The 23,311-nt window shown below is 38.3% G+C and overlaps 1 protein-coding gene across 2 annotated transcripts in view; it reads right to left on the bottom strand.

Moving 5' to 3' along the window:
- MAP3K5 (mitogen-activated protein kinase kinase kinase 5) overlaps nucleotides 1-23,311 on the bottom strand; it is a 102,058-nt gene that overhangs the window by 18,166 nt on the left and 60,581 nt on the right. For both annotated transcript variants that reach the window (XM_057407663.1, XM_057407671.1), the window contains 10 exons: nucleotides 22,713-22,820; nucleotides 17,872-17,921; nucleotides 12,014-12,109; nucleotides 10,680-10,761; nucleotides 8,623-8,756; nucleotides 4,288-4,415; nucleotides 3,133-3,269; nucleotides 2,048-2,153; nucleotides 872-1,029; nucleotides 217-394 (listed from right to left, as the gene is read on the bottom strand). In XM_057407663.1, the coding sequence (XP_057263646.1) occupies nucleotides 217-394; nucleotides 872-1,029; nucleotides 2,048-2,153; nucleotides 3,133-3,269; nucleotides 4,288-4,415; nucleotides 8,623-8,756; nucleotides 10,680-10,761; nucleotides 12,014-12,109; nucleotides 17,872-17,921; nucleotides 22,713-22,820 (1,177 nt within the window). The remainder of the gene's footprint in view (nucleotides 1-216; nucleotides 395-871; nucleotides 1,030-2,047; nucleotides 2,154-3,132; nucleotides 3,270-4,287; nucleotides 4,416-8,622; nucleotides 8,757-10,679; nucleotides 10,762-12,013; nucleotides 12,110-17,871; nucleotides 17,922-22,712; nucleotides 22,821-23,311) is intronic.

The raw sequence follows: 23,311 nt of genomic DNA, 5'->3' as shown, positions 1-23,311 counted from the left end.
CTTTTAGAGACCTTATTAGAAATATTTATATAAATCATGTCTGTGACAACATGATAACAGAAATCTGCTACAACAGTGTTTATGCAGCAAGCTGCTGAAACAGAAGGTTACAACAACTTTCACCTGGGATCGAGATGTGCTCTGTTCATCTTAAAGACTATATCAGCAGCATCATTGACAAAAGAAAACATCCAAACTGAGTTTAGCAATGCCTACCTGAGAGCTTTGATGGGGACTTTCTTTTTTTACTTGAAACCTTCAAGAATTCATCTATAAGTAGCTCATGAGCAAAAGCCCGTTTATCAGGATCTGGTTCAAAGCAACGCAATATGAAAGCCTTGGCTTCTGCAGACATGGATTCAGGAATCTCTGGGTGTATTTTAAACATTCCCACCTGAGAGAAGTCAAGGGAGAAACAATGGCCTACACTGCTCTTTTCCCAAACACTACACAGCATCAAAAAAAAGTGTTTACATAGTAAAAGTGGTATACTGTTCTCAAGTTATTACATTATCATTCTGTAACTATTAACTTATAGGAAAAAACCTACTGCAAACTGTATAAATAATTACATTAAATCCCCCAGAAATGCAAGTAGAGGCTCTTGCAAAGCAGAAAACTTTGTCTTTCCTCCGGTTTCCTTTTTTTTAAATACCTAGGCTGCTGAATAGCTGCTATTGCCCCATTAATCTCTAAAACTATACAGCACTCCCACTCAGTGAATCAGCTCATTCTTCTCAACATCCTCACTAATCAAGCATTTCCTTTATCTTCTTTTCCTGCAATCTGTAATTCTAGCTTCTCCAAAACAGTCATAAGATTTCCTGTGTTTACAAATACTGGTGTGAGTTGTACAAGGAAGGTGACTGACCTTAAACATAGCTGCTTGTGGTTCTCCCAGTTCATAAAATGGGGGCTTCCCTGTGGCCATCTCAATGATTGTGCATCCCAATGACCAGATGTCGGCAGCCTTCCCATAGCCACGTGGGCCTTTGTCTATGATCTCTGGTGCCATATACTGAAGGGTACCTGTTGAAAACATACTCTTTGTTTTCACTTAGGTGGACTAATGCTTCAAACAGATAGCAAAAGGACAAGAGGGACAAAGTCACTGAGGAGTGAGCAGTATCAGGAGTTAAAAATACTCTGTTATTCAAAATTCACAACTTTTCATATGCAGTCTACGTAAAACTCAAAATACCATTCCAAATATTACTTGTGTTAAGAGCATCTGAAATCATCTACTGATCTGATGATATAGTTTTTCAAAGTCAATGAAAATTTAAGAGGCTTCAGTGAGCTTTGGGTCAGACCTAGTTTTCATTTAGTGTGTTACAGATTAAGATTAAAATAAGCAAAATAACTCTGTATTGCATTCAGAGAGGAAAAAGAAGTGAAACCTGAAATCTGAACCTAAAATAGCAGGTGATATGAGCATTTTTTCTGAAGTAGGGGTATCAACCTGACACATCATTCTGCATTCTGCTCCATTTAAAGCAGAAATGGAAGAACAGAGAATGGAACTAAAATAACAGTCACTTCTCATTTTGTATAATTATTTAATGTACTGCCACTACATGATTTAACATTCAATCAAATTATCAAGCAGAATGAGGATCAAGGCCAGGTTGGATGGGGCTTTGAGCAACCTGGTCTAGCGGAAGTTCAAGTTAATGACAGGCTTTGTAGATAAGCAGTTCTGGAAATGAAGCCAGATGTCCAAGCCAGTCATCAAAAAAAAAAAAGTTATCCTTATCAGCAAAATAAAGAAGCCATCCATACAGAAGAAACAAACTCAAATACAGCATAGGAAAAACAGCTCTTGTGTTGCAGAGGGCTTTCATGTCTCAAGTTGGAATTCCAAAACAGCATTCTCTTTGAACAGTGCATATAAGGACAGTGTATAGTTTAAGATTAGGTTTACAAAAAGTTATTCTTGCAGCAACCTCTAATGTTGATTTTAAGTAAATGAAAGTTCAGCAGCTGTGGATTCTGACCCTACATACACAGATCAAGTGAGGAAAGAGTCTCTCCTCTGAGAACATACCAGTGAAAGTTTCAGTACATGGATTGATTCCTGCAAGTCTCTTTGAAGTTCCAAAGTCCGAAATCTTTAACACTCCACTGTACGTGTTGATAAGCACATTATCACCCTGAGGAACAGAACATTCAGAGTAATTATATTTCCCTGCTGACTCTTCATTTAAGACTTCTTGCACAGCCTGTTTCTACAATACACTCTTTAGTAAGTAACAATTACCTCCTAAGGCCCTCAAGAGGGGACATGAAAGAGGAATCTATAGTGTTCCTACCTTATGTACTTCCACTATCAAAAACTTCATCCTCAAAGTGAACTCCTACTACAAGAATTCAGTTAAAGAATACTAAGAGAAAGAAAAAAAGGAAAAAGTCCTTTGGGGGGGGGGGGGAGGGAGGGAACTTTTTCATCTGCAATCTCCTTAGAAAAGGACCTGATAATATCCATTACACAATATTCTTCACTTCTAATAAGCTTTTATGAAAGTTTGATCAGTCTACAAGGATGCTGGAGAGGGGCTCTTCTTCATCAGGGATTGTAGCGATAGGACAAGGAGTAATGGGTTTAAACTAAAACAGGGAAATTGAGGTTGGATATAAGGAAGAAGTTCTTTACTGTGAGGGTGGTGAGGCACTGGCACAGGCACTGGAACAGGCTGCCCAAAGAAGTGGTAAACGCTCCATCCCTGGCAGTGCTCATGGCCAGGTTGTACAGAGCCTTGCGCAACACGGTCTAGTGTGAGGTGTTCCTGCCTATGGCAGGGGGGGTTGGAATTAGATAACGTTAAGGTCCTTTCCAACCCAAACCATTCTATGATACTATGACATTGAAAACAGAAATAAAAATATCCTTTTTATCACATCTTAAGTGGCTGTATGTCAATTCTCCCAAAATAAAAAAAAAAACAAAACCCAATGTATCTTGCTGGTGCAAATTCAAATCAACAGGGGTTCAACTACCCAATGCGCAGTTCAGAACAGCGGAGAGAGTAGGTGATAACGAGAACTTTTTCTGAAAGTTTTTAAATGACAGGACAAATAAATGGCTATGCAGTGACATAACACTGTCAGGCTTAATTCTCTGCAAATTCTTACCTTTATGTCTCGATGCACTATTTGATTATCGTGGAGGTATTTTAATCCTTCAAGAATCTGCTTGGTGTAAAAGCCAATTGTCTGCTCATTGTTTTTTAACGGTCCCCATTTTGATCGTAGAAGAGCAGAAAGGCTGCCTATAATTTTGGAGAGTAAAAATCTAATTAAATTCTGCTTTCTCCCCAAATTAAAAAAAAAGTAAGAACAAGCATCAATCCCAAACCAAGTGTAGGCTCCTCTTCCATAACCAAAGGCCTCTCCAGGTAAATGCTTACTTATTATCACCAGCCTGAGTAATTAAAAAGAGAGTCTCAGTATCTCCACAGGCCTCAGCTGCCGCAGCGAAACGTGCTTCCTCAAGAGGGGAGAGGGCAGATCAGAACCCACTTAATCAATGTGCTCACCTCTGTCCTATGCCTGGAAAAAAGCCGTCCCAGGGGAATATTGTAAAAGAGTGAAAAAGGGTGCATGTGCATGCCCTTGTACATACACAGACTCCATAGTTTCTCAAACAGTCAAGCTCAGGAAGTGGGATTTTTGTTGCATCTCACTGCTGTGAGTTCTTTGGTCTCAAACAGAGAAAGTCAGAAATCACCATCACCTTTCTCTTGTGTTAGGTACCTGAGGAGGGCTCAGACATGTGAGACTCCAGTCTTTCTAGTAGAACGACCACAGATCATCTTTGATCTTATCAGGCTTCTGCAGAAAGGTTTCAGTAAGAGGTGGTTACAGGGGTAGCTTCTCCCTGAGTTGAGCATATTTTGGCCTGTGACAGTAACTGGTGAGTGACCTCCCCCTGTCCTTATCTCAACCCATGAGACTTTTGTTGTATTTTCTCTCTCCTTTCTCTCCCACTTCCTCTCTCACTAGAGCAGCTTTGGTGTGCACCTGGTATCCAGCACCAGATCTGTAGGTAAAAGGAGCTCACCTGCCATAGCAATGATCTGAGCTTTATCTGTAGCACAGGCTATCTGAGTACTGAGAGACTTGAGCACTTTGAAGACACATTTTTTCCCATTAATTTATGGGACATTAAAGAATATTTTATTTGCATAAAATATATCTTGTTGCAGTACTTCCATTTTTTTATACTTTTAAAATGTTAAAAACCAACCAACCAAACCAACCACCAAACTAGTCTCCCAGACAACTTACCACCTGGCACCTGTTCCATGAATATCTTAATGAAGCCGTTCTCACTAACAGAACCTAAATACTGGACAATGTTCTTATGTTTGAGATGCTTATGCAAAGCTATTTCTTCATGCAGAGGTTGAGAGTACCTGGAAAGAAAAAAAGCAACTTATTCAATGTTGAACTTCAGGAATAAAGCCTTGTGTTTACTCTAGTAGCTGAAGTTCTATTCTAGGTCCCATGAAACACATTTACACTGAAAATAACTGTGGTGGTTGTGACCACCACATCCTAAAAAAATATGTAATCATATATAAATATACGTAACTTATGTAAAGTAAATATAATACTGTGTATTCATACACACACAAAACATTATAAATGTACACAAACAGACTGAGCAGAACAAACTTTGTGAAAATGAACTATTCTCCAGCCTAACCTGAACAGCATAAACAGTTGTGCAAACAGATGGATTCAGATTAATGCCCAAGTGAACTAGTAAACCTCAAAGTTAGTGTACAACTAAACTGCCTCAATAATGAAAACAAATCAACATTTAATTTTTAATTAATTGAAGTAGAAGTCTTATCTGAAATCAAGAGTGGATAGCTATCAGGGTAAGAAAACTGGAATAATTTAATGGGGAGATATTCAGAAGAACTAATCAAAACAATTTTATCAAATGCAATTTAGTCCAAGGTAAATATTTTTCAGACATGTAAGCTTTTCAGCAGTCTTTTTGAAAAAGCGTTTCTGGAGTTTGGAACCTTCTCCAGTGCGGAACACCACCAGTACTCAGCATCCAATGTACTCCCTGGGCCAGCCCTAATGCTCTTCTTTCAACCCTGGGTGAGCTGGAAGCAGGCCAGCTGTCAGATCTTGTGTATGCTCTGGCAATACACAGACAATATGCTGAGAGTCTGATGGCTACTTTCAGTAAAGAACTAACATCTGCAGTCAGACTTTCAGAGTAGCTGAAATAGATGAGGGACACACACCTCTTTCTGTCAGCAAAGATGTGAGATGGAGCTGCAGAATCTTGAGCAAGTAGAAGACACGGTCAGGTGCTTATACTGAGGGAATGCTAAACGTAACAGCAAACTCAACTTTGCAGCTACTTGCCACCAAAATGAGTAGTTTAACTGCCACCTTTGCCAGGTTGTTCTCAGCATAACACTTTCACACCCATACTGGTACTTTCTGATCCCCTAGTGAACTGGTAGAAAACTTTGATTTTACTTGTTTATGACAGAAGGGGTAGCTTCCTGCTGCCTCAAGTCCAGGAGCTAGCTCTCCCCGGACTCAGCCAAGTGCCAGTGCCACGAATGCAATCAAAGCACAATTTAAGTTGTTAGGGACAGGCAGGTATCCTTAGCTCACCCTAAGAATAGGGTCAAGGTGCAAGTGGACGCTGAACTTTTCAAGTGGAGTGGGAAAAATAAAGGAAGAAAAGTGGGCATCTGAAAATCTCTCTGGAAAACAACCACTGCAGGAATCAAGGCAAGTATTTGGTTAATGAAAGGTGTGATTACGCAACTCAACCCAACCTATTTACCCAAAACTAATTTGAGTTTTGGCTTCCCTCTCCACAACTGTAAAGATTCTGACTACACTGTTAGTCATCCAGAAATGCAAAATCAGAGATTATATTCCTGAATTCTATTAATGGGATATTCATTCAAAGCAGCAACAGCAAGACCATTATAATTCTCCCTGCACTCGTAAACTGCACAGTTAATTGAGTCTTGAGCAACTAAAATAATTTACCAAATAAAATAAAGCTGTAAGAAAATTATCCAGTGGGATGAAGCATAATTTTAGAATTTAGCCATTAGGCAACTTTAAATGTATGAAGAAAGACAAATTCTTAATCCTAGAAAGCTAGATCTTATTATCATCTAACATGTTTTTTACTTTAACTTGGAATCTTTGTATGGCCACTGGTACTATTTTGTAGCTGTGAAAATGCACTTGAGGGCAACAGCACTGCAGGAACATTTTCTTTCAGAATACACTTCCATATGCATTCTTAATTTCTTAATTCCTGACAGTTAAATAAATTATTCAGTAGCTTATATTTAACATACTGTATCAAAGACTTGCTGCTTTTTGCACAGAAATCATTGCCTTTCTGGCCATTGCATGCTCTGACTCAGAACTTAATTATTTCTTATGAATCCAAAAGATGGATTTTTACTTTGAAAATGGTAAGAATTAGCTTCAGAGATGATTAAATTTTCTTTCTATAGATTTCTTTCAAGGTGCTAAAAGATCACATTATAATTAGACATTAATTAATTTTAATAATATTCTTTTACTCTACCATTAAAAGAATAATACTTGAAACTTGTCCTGGAAGTAAATATTTTTGAAAGTCCAGAGAAAAGACCAATGGCTTTTAATAATCTCTTTTCCAGTATGCTTTGCACATTGAACCTGAAACCTTTTCCACTGGAAATTCTTTTAAAATGTGGAGAAGAAAAATCTGGATGATCTTGGTTTTTTCTTCCTTTAAAGTAGTTACTGCTCAGTTGTTACAAACAATTTCTTCTTAGTACATACAAAACTTTCAACTAAATTTAAAATCAAGAAAGACTGTTATATGTAATGATGCCGTAATTTCTGAGAAATTGTAACACATGTTGAAGTTAAATATACAATAACAATATGAAGGATGGAAGGATTTCCCTTTCCATAATTATGATTATAGAAAAATTGTTAGACCACACACATATCCATATCGAACAGTCAATATATGTATGGATTCAAAAAGACTTTGAAGTATTCATTTCTTAAATGACAATGAAGAGAACAGCAAGTGAGGACAGAATAACTGAAGGAAGGTCCACAAAAAGGACCCAGGAAAAAGAAACTAAAGCCAGGACATCAGGTAGCATTACTAATTTTCCAGTTTGTAAATGACACAAAGAAAACGTTATAAGACTTATCACAATGTCCTGGTAGCATCTAGGCTCCAATACAATTTAAGTTCTTGCAGTTGCACAGAATAATGCTCCTTTTTCATAAACGGTGATTTTACCACAGGGACGTACATTCTAGATAAAAGGAAGATGAACAGCAGCCCCTCTGGTGGGTTACAATAGCCTCTTGTATTTACTGTTTTGAATACTAGCTCTCTCTTTAATATGACTACTCTGTAGGGATGGGTAAAACTATCTTCGCTCCTGGTATTATTTGTAGATTGAACACTGCACAACAAAGATATGGTTATTTCCTCCTAAAGAGGAAATGGAGCATGCCAAAGTATGGGGAATCCTGCTGAAGGACAAGGTATTCATTTTTCATCAACCAAAAAAGCCAAGTGGGCAGAAGATTATGCTTATGTTCATTTAGTACGTGATTCCTCCTGCTACTAAGCAGCAGGAATCTGTCTTTATCAGAAAACCTTCCTTTAAAAAAAGTATTTTCTTAACCACTGGGAAAGGAGTGATTTACCTTTCTGTTACCAACCATGGCAACGACTTTATTGCCTACTTTTCATAGCTTTCCTGAACATAAGACCAAGTTAGAGTCTTTGACAACATTTTACAGTCTGAAAGGCACTTCAAAGATCCAGGCACCCCACTCACCTGTTAAGAAGCAACTGGTACAACGCTTGACTACAAAAATCAAAAGCTAGTGTAGAGTGTAAGAATAATTTGACAGTTTAACACAGTCAGTTTCATTTGAAAAATCTTATCTTTAGAGTTGCTATTACTTTTATAATAGCATTTGTGAAAATCTCTGTATTCAAAATACTAGATGCCCACAGATATACAAGTACTAAGAACATCTGACATACAAGTACTAAGAACATCAAGTATCTGGTCTTTACTTGGCAACTTTTATAAATGAAAGAGGGCAATAAATACATATATAAAGAGACTGTATTAAAAAAAGAAAGGACAAGAAGATCATTCCACATTATTCTAAGGTTAAGAGGCTTCATAACAAATGATGCAAAAACATTAAAAAGGAAAATGTCTTTCACAACAATTCAGTCTCAGAATTTTAAAGGATGCTGCAAATAATGAATTTCAATAGTTCTTTTCTAAGGACATGCCTGAGCATGTCTAAGTAAATAGAGCTTATCACTAGGTGTTTGAGTCAGATTCTGCACTTCAGCAATATTTCTTTTGGAAAGAAAAAGTACTCTAAATTCTTGCTTGTGATTGTAATCTATTCTGAAACTTGGAAATATCTAGTTACAAAGACAGAACACTGTCATATACCACAAACAAGTAATTTATTGACAGCTTTAGGGAAAAAGTACTCCTTGGTTAAACTGGTTGATCACGTTACTGAAGAAATTATGTAATGCACTAAATTTGGAGCTAGGCACAGTTACTATACCTGCTGTCTCTCTCTGGGATTTCTTTAATAGCAATTCTGACTTGATTGCTCAAATCTCGGCCTGCATATACAATGCCATAAGTTCCTTTGCCCAGGATGACTCGCTCGCCATTTTCATCATATTCATAATCATACTGCAAAGCAAACAACATTAAATCAAACAGAGGTATAAGATTTATTCCATCTGACCCTGTGCTCATAACTAAGGTATTTAAGATACCAGTTGCTTTCTGCAGACCATGACGAAGGAAAGAAAAACACTTCAAGAAGACAATTCTGATTCTGTGCAGACATGCCTATATTTCTCCACGGACTATACAAGAAGCACTGGCTTCTTCGGCAGCCATTTCAGATGAGTGTATAAAGCTAACCTAGCCTTTACTTGTTCTGCGTAGGTACCCTTGCATGTCTTCAACAGTACCTGCAATTCTGCTGGCAGGTGCTGGGAAAACAAGACGACAGAGGGCACTCTGCACCAAACAGAGCCTCGGCTCCCAGACTGACATAAAAAGCAAGGCAGGATACACCTAATTAATTCCAAATGCTCTCCTGACCTGACCACATCTTCCAAAGCCAGCGTAACCTCAATTTTGCCAGTGCCAGGTCAGCCAGCAGAGTGTGCCAACGGAGGTTAGTCAGGATTGCAGTGCATTGAGCATGGTTTCGGCTGAATTTGAATTTCAAAGAGTTTTAAGGCCAGTCCAGAAATGGTCATTAGATAGACCTGGCCTCTTGTAACACAGACATGCAATTATCTGACCTGGCCTCTTGTGTAACACAGACATGTGATTTCACACACACACTCCTCTCATGCTAAACCCAGTAGTTTATGCCTATATAGTTTTTATTTTCCTCCTAATCAAGACTGCTATCTTTTATTAGAAAGAATCCACTACTTCTTTCATTACTTTGTTTCAAAAATTAATTACTCTCATGGTGAAGTCATATTCTTAATTCAGATTTCTTTGGTGTCACTGTTTAATTACATTTTTCTGCAATAGAGTAAAAAAGGCTATTAGCACATCATAATTTTCCTGTAAAAATACTTACCCATTGTAATCAACTCACCCACTGCTTTTCTTTTTGCTAAGATAAACAAATGAGGCATCCTAATGTTCTCATTGTAGGATATTTTTCTATCCCATAGGTCACCACAGTCTGTCCCATCTCCAATTTCAGATGTATTATAAAATGCCAACATCAAAACTGTGATAAAAGGCTGTCTATATTATTTATGTGGCACTGACTGCATGCCTCTAGAATTCTGGCACACCAGATTTTCATGTGATAAGACATGGGCTTAGATATTCTATCCTGTTCCCTGCCTGAAAGAAAGCCTAAACAACCTAAGTACTGCATTGCACCCAGTGGCCCTGTACTCACTTTTCAATTACATGTTATGTTCAGACAGAAACCCAAAGTGAGAATACAGAGTGTGACAGCAAGCTATAACTTAGCTAAGAGGGGTGCCAGCAGAAGCAGGGCATGCTAAGCTTCAGGGTGAGTTAGTGGCCTAAAGGTATGAAACCGGCTCCCAGCAGCACCAACATAATCACCTCATTTGAGTTTGCTGTTCATTGCAACGTTTGCCTACAGATGGCAACTAGCAGGGACAAGCCTTCCTTTACCACAATTATAGCCTTACTTGTGCAGACAATCTGCCAATAATGTAAGTGCACACGATTCCAGTGATGCATGAAACAGACAACAAACAGTCTTTAAAATTTAAACAGATGCTAATACTGCCTATGATTACACTCTGAAGTAACTGTTACAAGAGTCGCCCTGCAATAAGCATGACTGGAGAATTCCAGATCTGAGTAGCTTCTCAAGTGAGTATGCTACCTGAAATGCAAGAGATTTAGCTATGCTGGTTATAAAAACTACATGAAGATCATTAAAAAGACTAATTTATAAACAGTACAGTATAAAATTTTGAAAACAATAACTTACCTAACTTCTTCCAGAGAAGAGTAATTTACTCCCTTCAGTGAAATGCTACACTAGAAGCCCCAAATTCTTAGTACATTAGGAAGTGGAGGGGAAGGAGAACATACCTCTAGAGAGTCTCCATCACATTCCCCTTCCTCTGTAGTCTTCCCTAGTTCTTCAGTGATACTGTTCACCATGTCAAAAAACCTGTAAAAAGGAAAAAGAAAAGGAAAGGGAAAAAAAAGGCAAATACACACCTGAGACAGTATGTGGACAAAAGGAATGCTTCTCTTTCAAGTAATGGATGAATCAAAAGAGGACTTGAGTACAGTAAGTATAAACTCAGTGGAAAAGTTTGTTTGTTGGCAAGTTTGATGTCTGAAATTAACGGAATTCAGATTTCAAAATCTATGTATCCAGTGAAATTCTCGTCCTATACCAGCATTTCTTTATGTCCAACAAAAAGACTGAATTATCTTGACAAAGGCCTAGAAATCTTGCCTACACTGGGAGAATTTTTTGTAGTGCAGGAAGGCTAGCTTTGAGTTTTTGTTTAAATGAAAAGGGGGTTTATTTTACAACTTCCCATAAAAAAAGAACCCAACCTGTCACATATGACTTCTACCCCTTCAAAAGAATGCAAGTATATGTCATGCTAAGGTATTGCTCACTTGTCTTCTAAGAAATGCTCAGATATGGAGGGGAGTGAACATGGTAAAATAACCTATATGAACTAGAATGAATGAGAGAATAAGCTCAAGATTGGGCTTGGAGGTGGCCACACCTGTTAACATGGAGTACTGCAGTGATATTTGGCAAAGCTGATCTGTTTTTTTAGCACAAAAAGACAAGAAATTTCCTCTGAAATGCCTCCTAGATCAATTCAAGACCACAGCCCTCAAGCTTATGGAGCAGAAACACAGCATAGAAAAACTGAGACACACCTTATTTTGTGCAACAAACCCTTGCCAAGTTTCCTGTAGGGATACTGGTACAATCTTACTTACATGAACATGCTGCTAACATAAAGGAAATAAAGTGTGTGATTCTTTATATTCATAAATAAAATTTTAGTTAAAGTAAAGGAGAAATTTTGACCGGACCATAAATTTTATCCCAAATGTTCCCACTTCAGAAAGTCCATTTGAAGTTTAGGATGCTTTGCCAGATTGGCGGCAACGAACACTTGTACTAAGAGTTAATACGACAAATGTTAGAAAGATAACCCCAAAAGTCTGTTAAAAAATAATTAAATTTGTAATCATATTAGTTTCTAATGTTTGTCTGAGCTTGCCCCTTGACCCTCTAAACCTCACATCTCCAGGATGCTGCAGTACTAAGCTTTCACTTGAAAGATGATCACCACAGCTCTGAAACAGTCAGTCCCTCCTGCGTGTGTTTTTGTGCATCTACTCCAACAAAGGCCATGGTGGGTTTTTTGAAATAACAAATGGCACACCTTCTGCAATGAAGTTCTGTGCAGAAATAGATTTGAAAGTCATCTGAGTTGTGCAGCACATAAAGGAAACAGCATCGTTCTTCAAACTTCGAAATGCTGAAAGAACAGCCAAAAGAACATGTTATTAGAAAAATACATCTGAACTCCTACCAGCTATGTCAAACCACACAGATCAATACATTTAATATGTGAAATCACTAAATTAAACCTAAGAAACTCTTCTTTATTGTAAAATTATACTCTTGTGTCCTCCAAAGTTCTCATTTTGTTGCTTGCTCTCATTCAGCTTCCCCCACAGTCCACACATTGCACAAGGATGAGTAGGAGCAAAGAAGTTAATAGGATTACTTCCATTGACCTGAGTCATTTTTGTCTTAAGTGCATTTAGGTAAGGCCCTCAAATTCCACTCCTGCAGCCAAGATGGAACATGATTTTGGGATCATGTTAGAAAGCTGGATTTCAACCTCAAATCATGAGCTCGTCCTGCTTTAGGAATCAGCCACAGCTCAATCCTGAACACAAAAATTTCCCATAAGTTCCTTGTGAACTGGTACACTGATAGTATGTATCAATGTACCAAAACTTTAAAATTAAATCAGCATCAATAAATGAGGTGAATGACTTTATGGCCCTTGCCCACTCATGATTTTCTTCAGTTTTGACTTTCTTTGCTGTAACAGAACAAAGATAATGAAGAAATACGCATGCCATTTTCTCATGGATGCATAGATGTCTCAACAGAAGAGCAGGAGTGCAAACTCTGGTACAGTTGTCAGTGCTCTAACTGTAGGCTGCTGCAGCACTTGCAAAGATATTCATTCACCAGAACTGTTACATATGCACGTTGTTACTGTGCTCCTTATGTAAAATATTAAGCATTATTTGAATCTTGTAACTTTGTCACATGTTGAGTGCCAGGTGTCAAACTTATGCAGTGTAATTTATTGTTACCATATTAGAAAATATAAAAAACCAAGATGGCTAGGGTGTTACAATAATATATATTGAAGTACTTGAGAAATGAAGACAAATTAAGTCTCCTTAACATTCTTATGACATGGGAAAAAAAATCCACAGTCCAAGTGAAATCAATCTCTTATCTGGATCAAGATAGCCACCATGATTTTACTTAATTTATAGCACAATAGAGTAGAATGGTATTCTCCATTGTGCCAAAGGACTGATTATTTGATCACGTTTTTTCTTTCAGTATCGGGAAATACTTGTAATTTTCCACCTTTAATAGGTGTCTGTGGTTGTCTGATCCTTGCTTCCTGTTATGATGTAAGTTTTGATAAATGGCTCTTCAGACAAGCTGGGAGGCCTGCCTTTCATAAAGCTGCTTATGAGAAGAGAAAGCTTAATTATAAGAATATTTGCCTTTGGGGGTGATGACTCATTCTTATGTTAGGAAAAATTCAGAAGTGCTAAGTAATGTACACATCTGGGAAGACAGCCACAGTCCCCAGTTTATACATTAGCTTTTAATTCAACATTTTAAAGCACACAGGTAAACTCTCCAGATATGGAGTAACTGATATTAACAGAATTACTCATTCATTTCAATTGAGTCTCATGTGAGTTTGAACATCTGACTGAACACACTGTCAGTTTAAACCTGACATGCACAGAAGCCACTGACTAACACAGCAGTGAATAAAAGGGTAAGAATGTGGAGTGTACACAGAGGGCAGGCAAATTCACAAATATTTAAGGCCTTTAAGTGAATGTTTACAGTGCTTAAATGCTGCTTTCCTCCCTGGAAAGAAAAAAAAAACGAAAGGAAGAATAAAAAATACCAAGTTATAAAAAGAGACAGGATAATTTGCTCAGGAAATGCCTCATTTTGACAGTTGCCAAGCACACACAATACCCACTGATTTCTGTAACAGCAGAGTTGGTCCTGTACTTGTGAAACTCTGAAGACAAACAGGGAAGCACGATGGAGCATGGCTTGTGCCCAGCTCGTGTGCATCCAGAGAAGGTGAAATACTGCAAATGCTGTAACTATGGCTGGCTTTAACTTGCAGATGAAGCAGCAGATAAAACAGCTGAGCATTGGCAGCAACCACAGAAAAGCAGCTCAGTGAAACTTTGGCCTGTTTTCTGGAAGTGTAGCGGTACAGACACCTCCCACTGTCACAATTAAGCAGTCTGATCAGATTCCAAGCTCCAAGAACTTGGGATGGAAGATAAACATCCTTGTTATCAATTCTTAAGCTGCAAAGAAAATTGGGTGCAGATCTGAATACAACTTTTTCACTGCTTCTAACACTACATTCATCAGCTAGACCTCTGGAGGCACTCTCCCACAGAAACACCACAAGTAGCAGTTATTTCATAATCCAGGGTTTGTCCCGAACACTGCAAAAAAGCCAACTTGTAGCCTAGCAACTTCAGCCTGCTACTTTATTTTTTATTTTTAAATTGGAAAAATGAAGCTGGTATCTTTTTGCTTGTATGATGTCAGCTTTGCAGAACACTAGTAACTTTTCTGGATAACCTAAGATGCAAATCACTTAGGGTGGCAGCCATGTTGAAAAAACTCTGATAAAGCGTTTAACAATATTTTTTGGCCTGATTCAATCATAAACATTTGTGTTTAGGAGGTCAACAAAGCATATGACAAAAACAGAGTTACTTACATCAGTACACAAATCACTAATCAATGAGTTTATTAAGCTAAACCCAATTACTATGACTCCCTGCACAGGGAGTTGATTTAGCCCTGTGCAGCTCAGAGTGCACTACATGCTTTCCAAGTCCCTTTGCAATTCTTGAGAGCTCAACAATATTACTCATTAAATAAGGCACTGATTGCACCAGAAATCTGGGAAACTTAAACGCTGGTACAATAAACCTGTTTGGTGTTAGGAGGGAACTTGTGTTTGTGAACAAGACTAAATTGTATGACTGCCTGCATTACTAGAAACTAGACCACAGCAAGCCAGGATATTTCTATTATTATATGTTCTTAATATTTGGGCTTCTCTGGGTCTCCATTACCAGCTTTCTCTTGATTTGCACACACTTTGATATGTGTTCTCATTCTTTTGCTCATTATAGTATCATCTTTATATATTCATACTGGTTTTGGTTTAGTGAAGCCTAGAAGCCCTAGTGCTGTGTTACACAGCACACAGAAAAAATGATCCCCCAGTCACTTCCTTGACGTATTTACCAAAAGCATTAGCCATTTCAATGCTAGATGTCTCTTCACATCTGCTCTCTCCTTATGTAATATAGTAAATATTTATGGAGGCTTTTGTTGGAAAAGCCTTCAAGATCTACAAAGACCTGCATTGAACATTAAGGCTGCACTTATAAATCTGTCTCTTACTAGTCTAGAAAGGTTGAGAATCTTCCTAAAGATGAGAACTCCCCCTTCCTAGACCACTTTAAGTCTAGGAGCTTCAAAGGAGCCAAAAGTAGTCTTGATACGAAAATATTAGAAGCAGGCCTGGTTCTGAAGGCTGTCCCACTCCAAAGAATACTTGTCTTCATGAAAGTAGGAAAAAACATGAAAAACTGAAAAATTTAGTGTTCAGAAACTTGCAAATATTTGGAAGAAGAAAAATAAGAAAAAGTCTTATTCAGTTTTATACTTGCATAAGATAAAGACTTCCCCCTGCAGCTCCTCATGGAGACAGCCAGAGAGTTTTCTAAGAATTCACAGTGACTCCTGGCTCACTGTCAAGTCTTTCAAGTTGTTTTTGACATCTGTCCTGATGAACAGACTTGAAATTCAATTGACAAAGTTTAAACTGACAGTTTAAATAACAAATGCAGTAGTGTACACCAGAAACAGTACTGACCACACAAGGTTTAATAAGGGGTCAGGGAAGCAAAAAAAAAAACCCAAAAAGGACAATAAATAGTTGGGGATTTTTTGTCTTTTTTTAGAAGCACACAAAAACATACTGTAACCAAAACCCAAACCAGACTGAACTAAGTATCATTGCAATTTATGCCTAAAATAAGCTGAATCTCACAGGACTGAATTTCTGTGCCTATTGATAGTTTATTTTTTTAAGTTACTTTTTGGAAAGAAAAAGAATCATCCATCTGTGCAAAAACGTCCTGCAGACATAGCAACAGCCTTGTGTGCACGGAACAGTTATTATTAGAACAGAGCAATAACTATTAAAAAAATGTGAGATTTCTGGACTTCTTTCTTTTTTTAATTACACTAAAACCAAAATCCAAAGTGGAAAGTTGCAGGATGACAAAGTATAGATAAATCTTAGGGAAAAAAAAAGAGAAAGAGACTACAATGAAGAATCGATCCAGAAAAGGTCACAGCAGTGCTGGAACACTACTTTCTTACTTTCAGATTGCACAGCTGGACCCTGACAAACAGGGTTCAATGTGGGCTAGCAGAGCAGACCCATTAGCTCGGATTTGGCTGTTCTCTATTGACAATATGGCACACAGTCCAGTTAAGAATTTTCCCTAGAAGAAGTCTCCCTAGCAGACAGAAAACATTTTGCGGAAATCAAGCAAGTAGATGGCAAAATTTCCTCCTTCATCACTGCCCTGGGTTCAGCAGTAGCAGTCATTTTTCTCCTTCTTGGTAGCTGGTGCAGTGCTGTGTTTTGACTTTCGGCTTGGGAACAGAGCTGATAACAATGATGTTTTGGTTTGGCCAAGGACTTTGTGAGCCCCATGCTCTGCCAGGGAGGAGGGGAAGCCGTGAGGAAGCAGAGACAGGACACCTGACCCAAGCTAGCCAAAGAGGTATTCCATACCACAGCACATCATGCCCAGGATGTAACTGAGAGTTACCCAGAAGGGCTGGTAGACTGCAGGGTTGGAGGAGGTATCGGTCCGTGCTTGGTCGGGCTGGGGGTGCGAGTTATCGGTTGGCTGGTGCTGAGGTGTTGTATTCTCTTCCCTTGTTATTTCCTTTATCATTATTATTATTATTGGTAGCAGCAGTAGTGATTTGCGTTATGCCTTAGTTACTAAGCTGCTCTTATCTCAACCTGTGGGAGTTGCATTCTTTTCGATTCTCCTCTCCGTCCCTCCGGGAGTAGGGGGAAGGAAAGAAGGGGGAGAGTGAGTGAACAAGCCCTCTGCCTGGTTTTAAACCACGACAGCCACTACCTCACAAGTCCTGTCCCAAAGAGAGAACTGTGCTGATAAAAAGGAAGGTGGCCTTGAACATTGTTCTATTCTAATTCAGTTAAGCCAATCTTGCACATATCATTCTTGACCCCATGATTTACTAAACAATGTTAACCTACTCTACATGGACCCTTGGGATACATGCTACTACTGTGCATTGACAGACTCCTATCCTTATGGGCCTTCTCTGAAAAAGTTTTGCTGCCATACCCATAAACAGACACAGAAACAAACAAACAAACAAACCCCAAATGTGCATTTTCACACCAAACCTCAACAACAAGTAAGCAAGTACAATATTGCTAAAACACCCTGATCTTGTCAGTTCCTCATATCCTCCTGGCTCTGCATCCACACATTAATTCCCAGCTTACTGCACCTGCCTATGCTTGCAGTTCCTGGCTGCGACAGAACTCAGACAAAATTACATAAAACACTAGCAGTTATTTTAGTTAGCATAAAGAAATGACCAACTTTTAGGAAATATAGTTCTTTAATTCAAGAGGCTATGTTTGCTAGGTTTTACATAATGAACTCTGCAAGTGGTGGTTTCTGAATCTGGAATATGACTCCTGGGGCTTCACTTAGTGCAGGGCACCTGTGAAAGTATGTGCGATACTCTGCTACAGTTCTGCATTCGTTAGCTCCACCAAGGTCCACAGTAGCAGCTTAATACAATACTCATTCAATCACTCGTTTCATTTCAAAATCTGAAAGGGAAACAACTTACCTTACTCCCCTGATAGAAGCAGCACTGAAGTTCCACTCGTGGATACCTTTCTGTAACATGCAGAAAAAAAATAAATGAATGAAACATTCCTCTTTATGAACGAAGCACTAGCAGCCGTATCTTCCAGACTGAAACTCCAGAGGCAGAAAAAGAAAATCTTGCGTTACAACCACCCATTATTTTTTAACAGCTATTTTTTCCAGGGAACTATTCGTTTTTCCCCACCCAAAACAAAAGCAACAGAAGCTCTAGGCAGAAGTCTTCAGTTGTTTGTTTCTCCACTGCTTTCTCTGCAAACACAATATACCATTTTAGAAAGCATGTAAAACAATATACTGTTTTAGAAAGCTGATCAGAAGGGCTGCCTGTATAGCTTGGTCTGGGGGCTGAACCTGAGGTCACATGTGACCCTCTGGAAAGTGTGTGTGTGTCAGGGGGGGAAATCCACCTCTGAGAATAACAAGCGCCTGCTCTACATGCTCAATGCCCTAGCAGGTGGGAAGACCAGACAAAGACAGCTACAAGCAGGAAGTCTGATGTTAGAGAGTAAAGTGGGAAGTTCTTGAAAAGCAGAAGAAATTGCTCATGGAAGGAGCAAATCTGAAGGCCAAGTGTCTGAAGAACAGTGTCTGAAGAAAGGGGTTTATTTCCCTAGGAGTCTAGAAGACAGCAGGAAAGATGCACAAAACCCCTAACTGCAGCTGGAGTAACAAACAAGGCTGAAGAAAGAAGCCATCGTATGAAAACACAAAGAAAGGCTAGGCCTCACTTATTTCCAGATCTTTTAAATTTACATCTGCCACATTCAGCAGAACTGAGTTCTCTTTGTAGACAGTCATACTGCTGTATGTTTATGGTCTAATAAAACTTTACTGTAAGAAACAGAAGCCTTTTGTATCTTTTAATGCAAACATTCTCCTTTCAGGAAAAGGTAGGACTACACCCTGTCAAAGTCCTGGCAGCCTTGGGACCCCACCACAATGGGCAATGTATTTGAAGAACTTCTGCTTTCTAAAGCAGATTTTCATTTGGTATTTTAGTGACCTGAGCAATGAATATGCACTGGGACATTTCTTGCCGAGAGGCAATCTATAGCAAGGGCATAGTGTCAAATACAAACGTAATCAAATGTATTCCAAAAGAAGATACGAAAATGTGCACCTTAGAAAATATTTCACGAATAGTGAAATATAGAGAAGTTAGAACTGATGCACTGCCAAAATAGTTGCATAATCCTGCACAATGTACAGGAAATTATAGTGGAAATTATTCTCTCAGTTATAACAGCTTTCTGTAAGACTTCGTACATCAATTTATCCTCCTCTGTAATTCTTTCCTCCCTGCTCATATCACAGTAAAGTTTATGATGATAATATAAAATGCGTAACACAATGTACCAAATATACAAGCAAATATGTTTCTTGGAGCAAAGCTTCACACTATCATAATTGTAAAGTACAAAGCAGTAACTCCAGTATCTCTTCAATGTTAAATCATGAGAAGAGTTCCTCCAGTGGGGTACTGGGACAGGAGAATAGCCCAACATTAGCAAAAGGTGGGACTGCATCTTGAAGTGGAGGTACTAACTGATGCTAGTATGGAATGTTTGTGAAACTCCTATTCGAGTTGCCTGGTTCTCTTGCACAAAGAAAGATCACCAGCTCAATCCCTGTGCTAATAAGGAAGGTGTACATGCACTGCCTTTTACTCCTCAGTCCATGCACAAGCTCTGCCACTTTCCAATTTTCCATGCTTGGAAACTCTCTTCAGAGCTGTTACTGGTACTCATCCAATTCCCACTGTTGGGAATAATCTAAAATCTAAATAAGTTAAAATATACATCCTGATAGGCAGAAATGCTCAAGAAGCAGAACAAGAAGCATAAGTATTGTGGGTTTTACCTGTCACCTACATGCAACTAATCTCTCACAGATTCATACACCTTTTATTTACCACACAAAGTTCTCAAGCAATGAAATAATATAAAAGTTATGTCCCTCATGATCTTGCCAAGTTTCGAATACTTTGGAGTAAATATATCAGGCATGCTATCCAAATTCAGCATCTGTTCTTTGGTTAGGCAAAAAAAACCACCAACCAACCAAAACAAAACTCAAAATGGATTGAGAGGCCAATGTGAAACAGAGACAGCCTGTTCTATTTCAAACTTGCAAACAGTACTGCTGCATTCTTCTAACCCCATGTGGAAAGGGCTGCTAAAACTAGGGTACTGCAAGGCAAAGCTTATATGGATTACACAAATATAATGCCACCTGAATTTTATAAGCATTTGTTTATATTAAACTTCATATTACTAAATGCGTAAATGCTGAAATGTGCTGCTAAAAAAGCTACTTTTCAGGAAGAGGCTATGTTATTTATTACAAAATTTGCCAGCTGCAGGCTCCACTGAGTTCCAGACTGGATTCAAGACAGAAATTCAGCTTTTTTGTGCATGAAAGGAAGTTCATACACTTTGTAACACAATTCTTATTCTTAGAGCACTGACTGAATTTTGGAAAATAAACAGAACTAAAACCTTAAGTATGAGCTAGTTAAGCTCTGACAGACCTATGGCAGGTAGACTGAAACTGGATAGCTGAAGAAGCTTCCAAACCTGCCCTTGCAGTAGGGATGGGTGGTCTTTGCTTGTTAATTGGTCTCTAAAATGCCTGTTTTCAGCTTAGTAAGGCTCAAAAAAAGAGCCTTCCTCTTTGCAGTGGGCTGACAAATACATCAATTCCTTTCACAAAATCTCTTATCAAAGACAACTATTGCACTGGCTGAATTCAACTGAAAAGGAAGCTGGTGTCTCCAACTTTCTCTAGTCCCTTTTCTCCCTGTAAGATTTCTGATGGATTCTAAGGAATTTGACAAATTTGCAACAACAGACTAAAATTATACAGCTGAAGGGGGTAACTATCAAATTGCCCATTACATTCTTTTGATGGATATTATGGCTTGCACTGCACTAAGTATCAATCAGATCCTGAGCTACTGAATATGCTCACCACAGCAAGGATTCTGGCCAGAGCAAAAATACTATGGGATGCATTTAAAACTGAGTTTGTCTAATGCTACTGATAGTAATCTAATCTGCAGAAATACAGAGATACGCTTCCCAAATCAGGAAGGGGGGAGAGAGGAAAGGTATTACATACTATAATGAAACTTTAAAAATGGAATAACAGAATTACAATAGCAGAAAATACTACAAAGCAAAGGTTATAAACTCTGCAAAGACAAAATACCTATCTACTGACACCAAACAGGTACAGACTAATACATCCAAATCCTCCTCCCATTTGCAGGATGAATGGGCAGTCAAATGACATCTAAGAAAGAGGCCATTACTGAAAGTATCAAGCAAAATATCCCAGTATGTAAAAGACACGAATGCACCAGGAAATGCCATTTCTGGAATTTGAGTGCACATGCTCAAGTAAAGTTAACTCAAACTAGAATGTAAGGAGTCAAGGCAATAAGATGCCACATATTGCCAGTACACTAAGCCCACTCTTTTGCCTAATAAAAACCCCAAACCCATAAAACAACAACAAAATAGACTAAATTCTGAATACAGAAACACTTTCAGAACAGATATTTTACAATAACAGGGTTTACGCTGTAATACGGACAAATCATTATTTACTGCATGGCAAATTTTGTTTTTGTCCAAGAATTGCATAAATTTATTTTTTATGTCATTCTCAGAGGCTGAGCCTACTGGAAAAACATTAGTCAGAACAAACCACAGATAAATAGAAATTCAGTGGTCCAGGCAAACATTTTGGTTTGTGCTCTAAATACACTATTTCAGCTACTGTTCATTTACATTTTCTCATGAACTCGCAACAAAAATTCTAAGCAGTATGGCCTCACATATTTGGTATGCAACCAATGTTTCTCTTTTAACACACTACAAGTATGAAAGTTGAAGGATGAATTAGCTGAAAAACAGGTCTTCACTGTTCTATCCACAGGCAAACAAAATGCTGCCATGGAAGAATGAACGGTGCTAGTTCTTACAAACAGCACCATCTCCAGTGTTATGCCTCCAGCTCACTCAGCCTCCATTCACCCTTCATATACTCTCCCCCATGTTTCCATGCTCCCGTCCTCGGAGGTTCTACAACATCCTCCCTGTCTTCACTCTTACCAACATTATGCTTCCTCAGCATCCCAGAATGCAATAGCCATTCTAGGTTTTCCTTTCTCCCTGCTTCTCCAGATTTTCTAATCTGCTTTCGAAATATGCCTGGCTATCTCACACCTTGACATACGGACTTCTCGGCTTTTCCGATTTCTAGACCTAAGCATCTATCTATCCTTCTGGTGAATACTTCTCTGGCTTTTGATTCATTCCGCTCCTATTTTAAGACACCAGTCTCTATTACTCTCATATTAAGAGTATTTACCACAGCTGACAAGCAATAATGCAAGCACAGAAAGAAGATAGTTCTGTTTACATAAGTAAGTTATGCTACATTATTTGTATGATGACAGTGTATTGTAAACTATTTATGAAGCAACAGACTTGGATATTATACACTGCTGTAAAACAACACGAAAGTAGCTGGAAGTTGTTTTTTAAAATCATGGGGATAAAAGATCCATTGGAAAACAGGACAAATAAAGAAAAAAAAAGAATGCCATATTAAAAAGAAAGTAAAAAACGCATGGCAACATACATCCACAGCATCTTCCTGTGTGTTACTAAAACACTTTTCTCCTTTGCAGAATCCATCATTAGATGCAACTGCTTACATGTTATATGCCTTATCTACCATGCATATTTTTAAATAGTGAAAAAAGTTACAACTACAGACATCATGGTATACCTTGTCATCAGGCAGCACATGCCAGATAGATACGGTCTTCTCTTCAGCTTCACTGTTGATGGAGAGATATGAGGGCTGATAGATTTTTGTTGGTTCCAATATTAAAACCTTGTAGAAAAAAAAAATAGGCATTAGTACAAATTATGTAGAACTTTAAAAACTATTAAGATCTTTTAAAAGTATTTCTGTAGTCATACCATAGCAGGAAAAACAGGAGAAACAGAATGAAAGGTAAAATTTTACATACTGGGTTAGCTTAGTATGGCTGACAGCAACTTAAGATTTTTAAAAAGGCAGCTAAGTTTAGGATTTTTATATAAGGCCATTATGTGCCAATTGTTAGCAGATGTCAATTTTCTAAATTATTTCTCTGACAACTATCAGATTTTGAAATCCTTCTGTCACAATTCATTCTCCTACAATGCCATTCAAGAATCATCTCCCATGTGAACAGCATTCATGGCATACTTTCATCATCTTTTGGTAGAAATGCTTTTGGGTAAAAGAGAAAAACACACCAACCTAGAACTAGACTAAACTGCTTTTGATTTAGATTATTGTGAACTTTAGCTACCAGATCAAATCATTTTCTCAAAGGC

Source organism: Pezoporus wallicus, unplaced genomic scaffold (genome assembly GCF_028554395.1).
Source record: "Pezoporus wallicus isolate ANWC-B61680 ecotype Strahan unplaced genomic scaffold, APGP_CSIRO_Pwel_v1 contig_3817, whole genome shotgun sequence".
NCBI classification, from domain to species: Eukaryota; Metazoa; Chordata; class Aves; order Psittaciformes; family Psittacidae; genus Pezoporus; species Pezoporus wallicus.
This window is presented reverse-complemented; position numbering and strand designations above follow the sequence as displayed.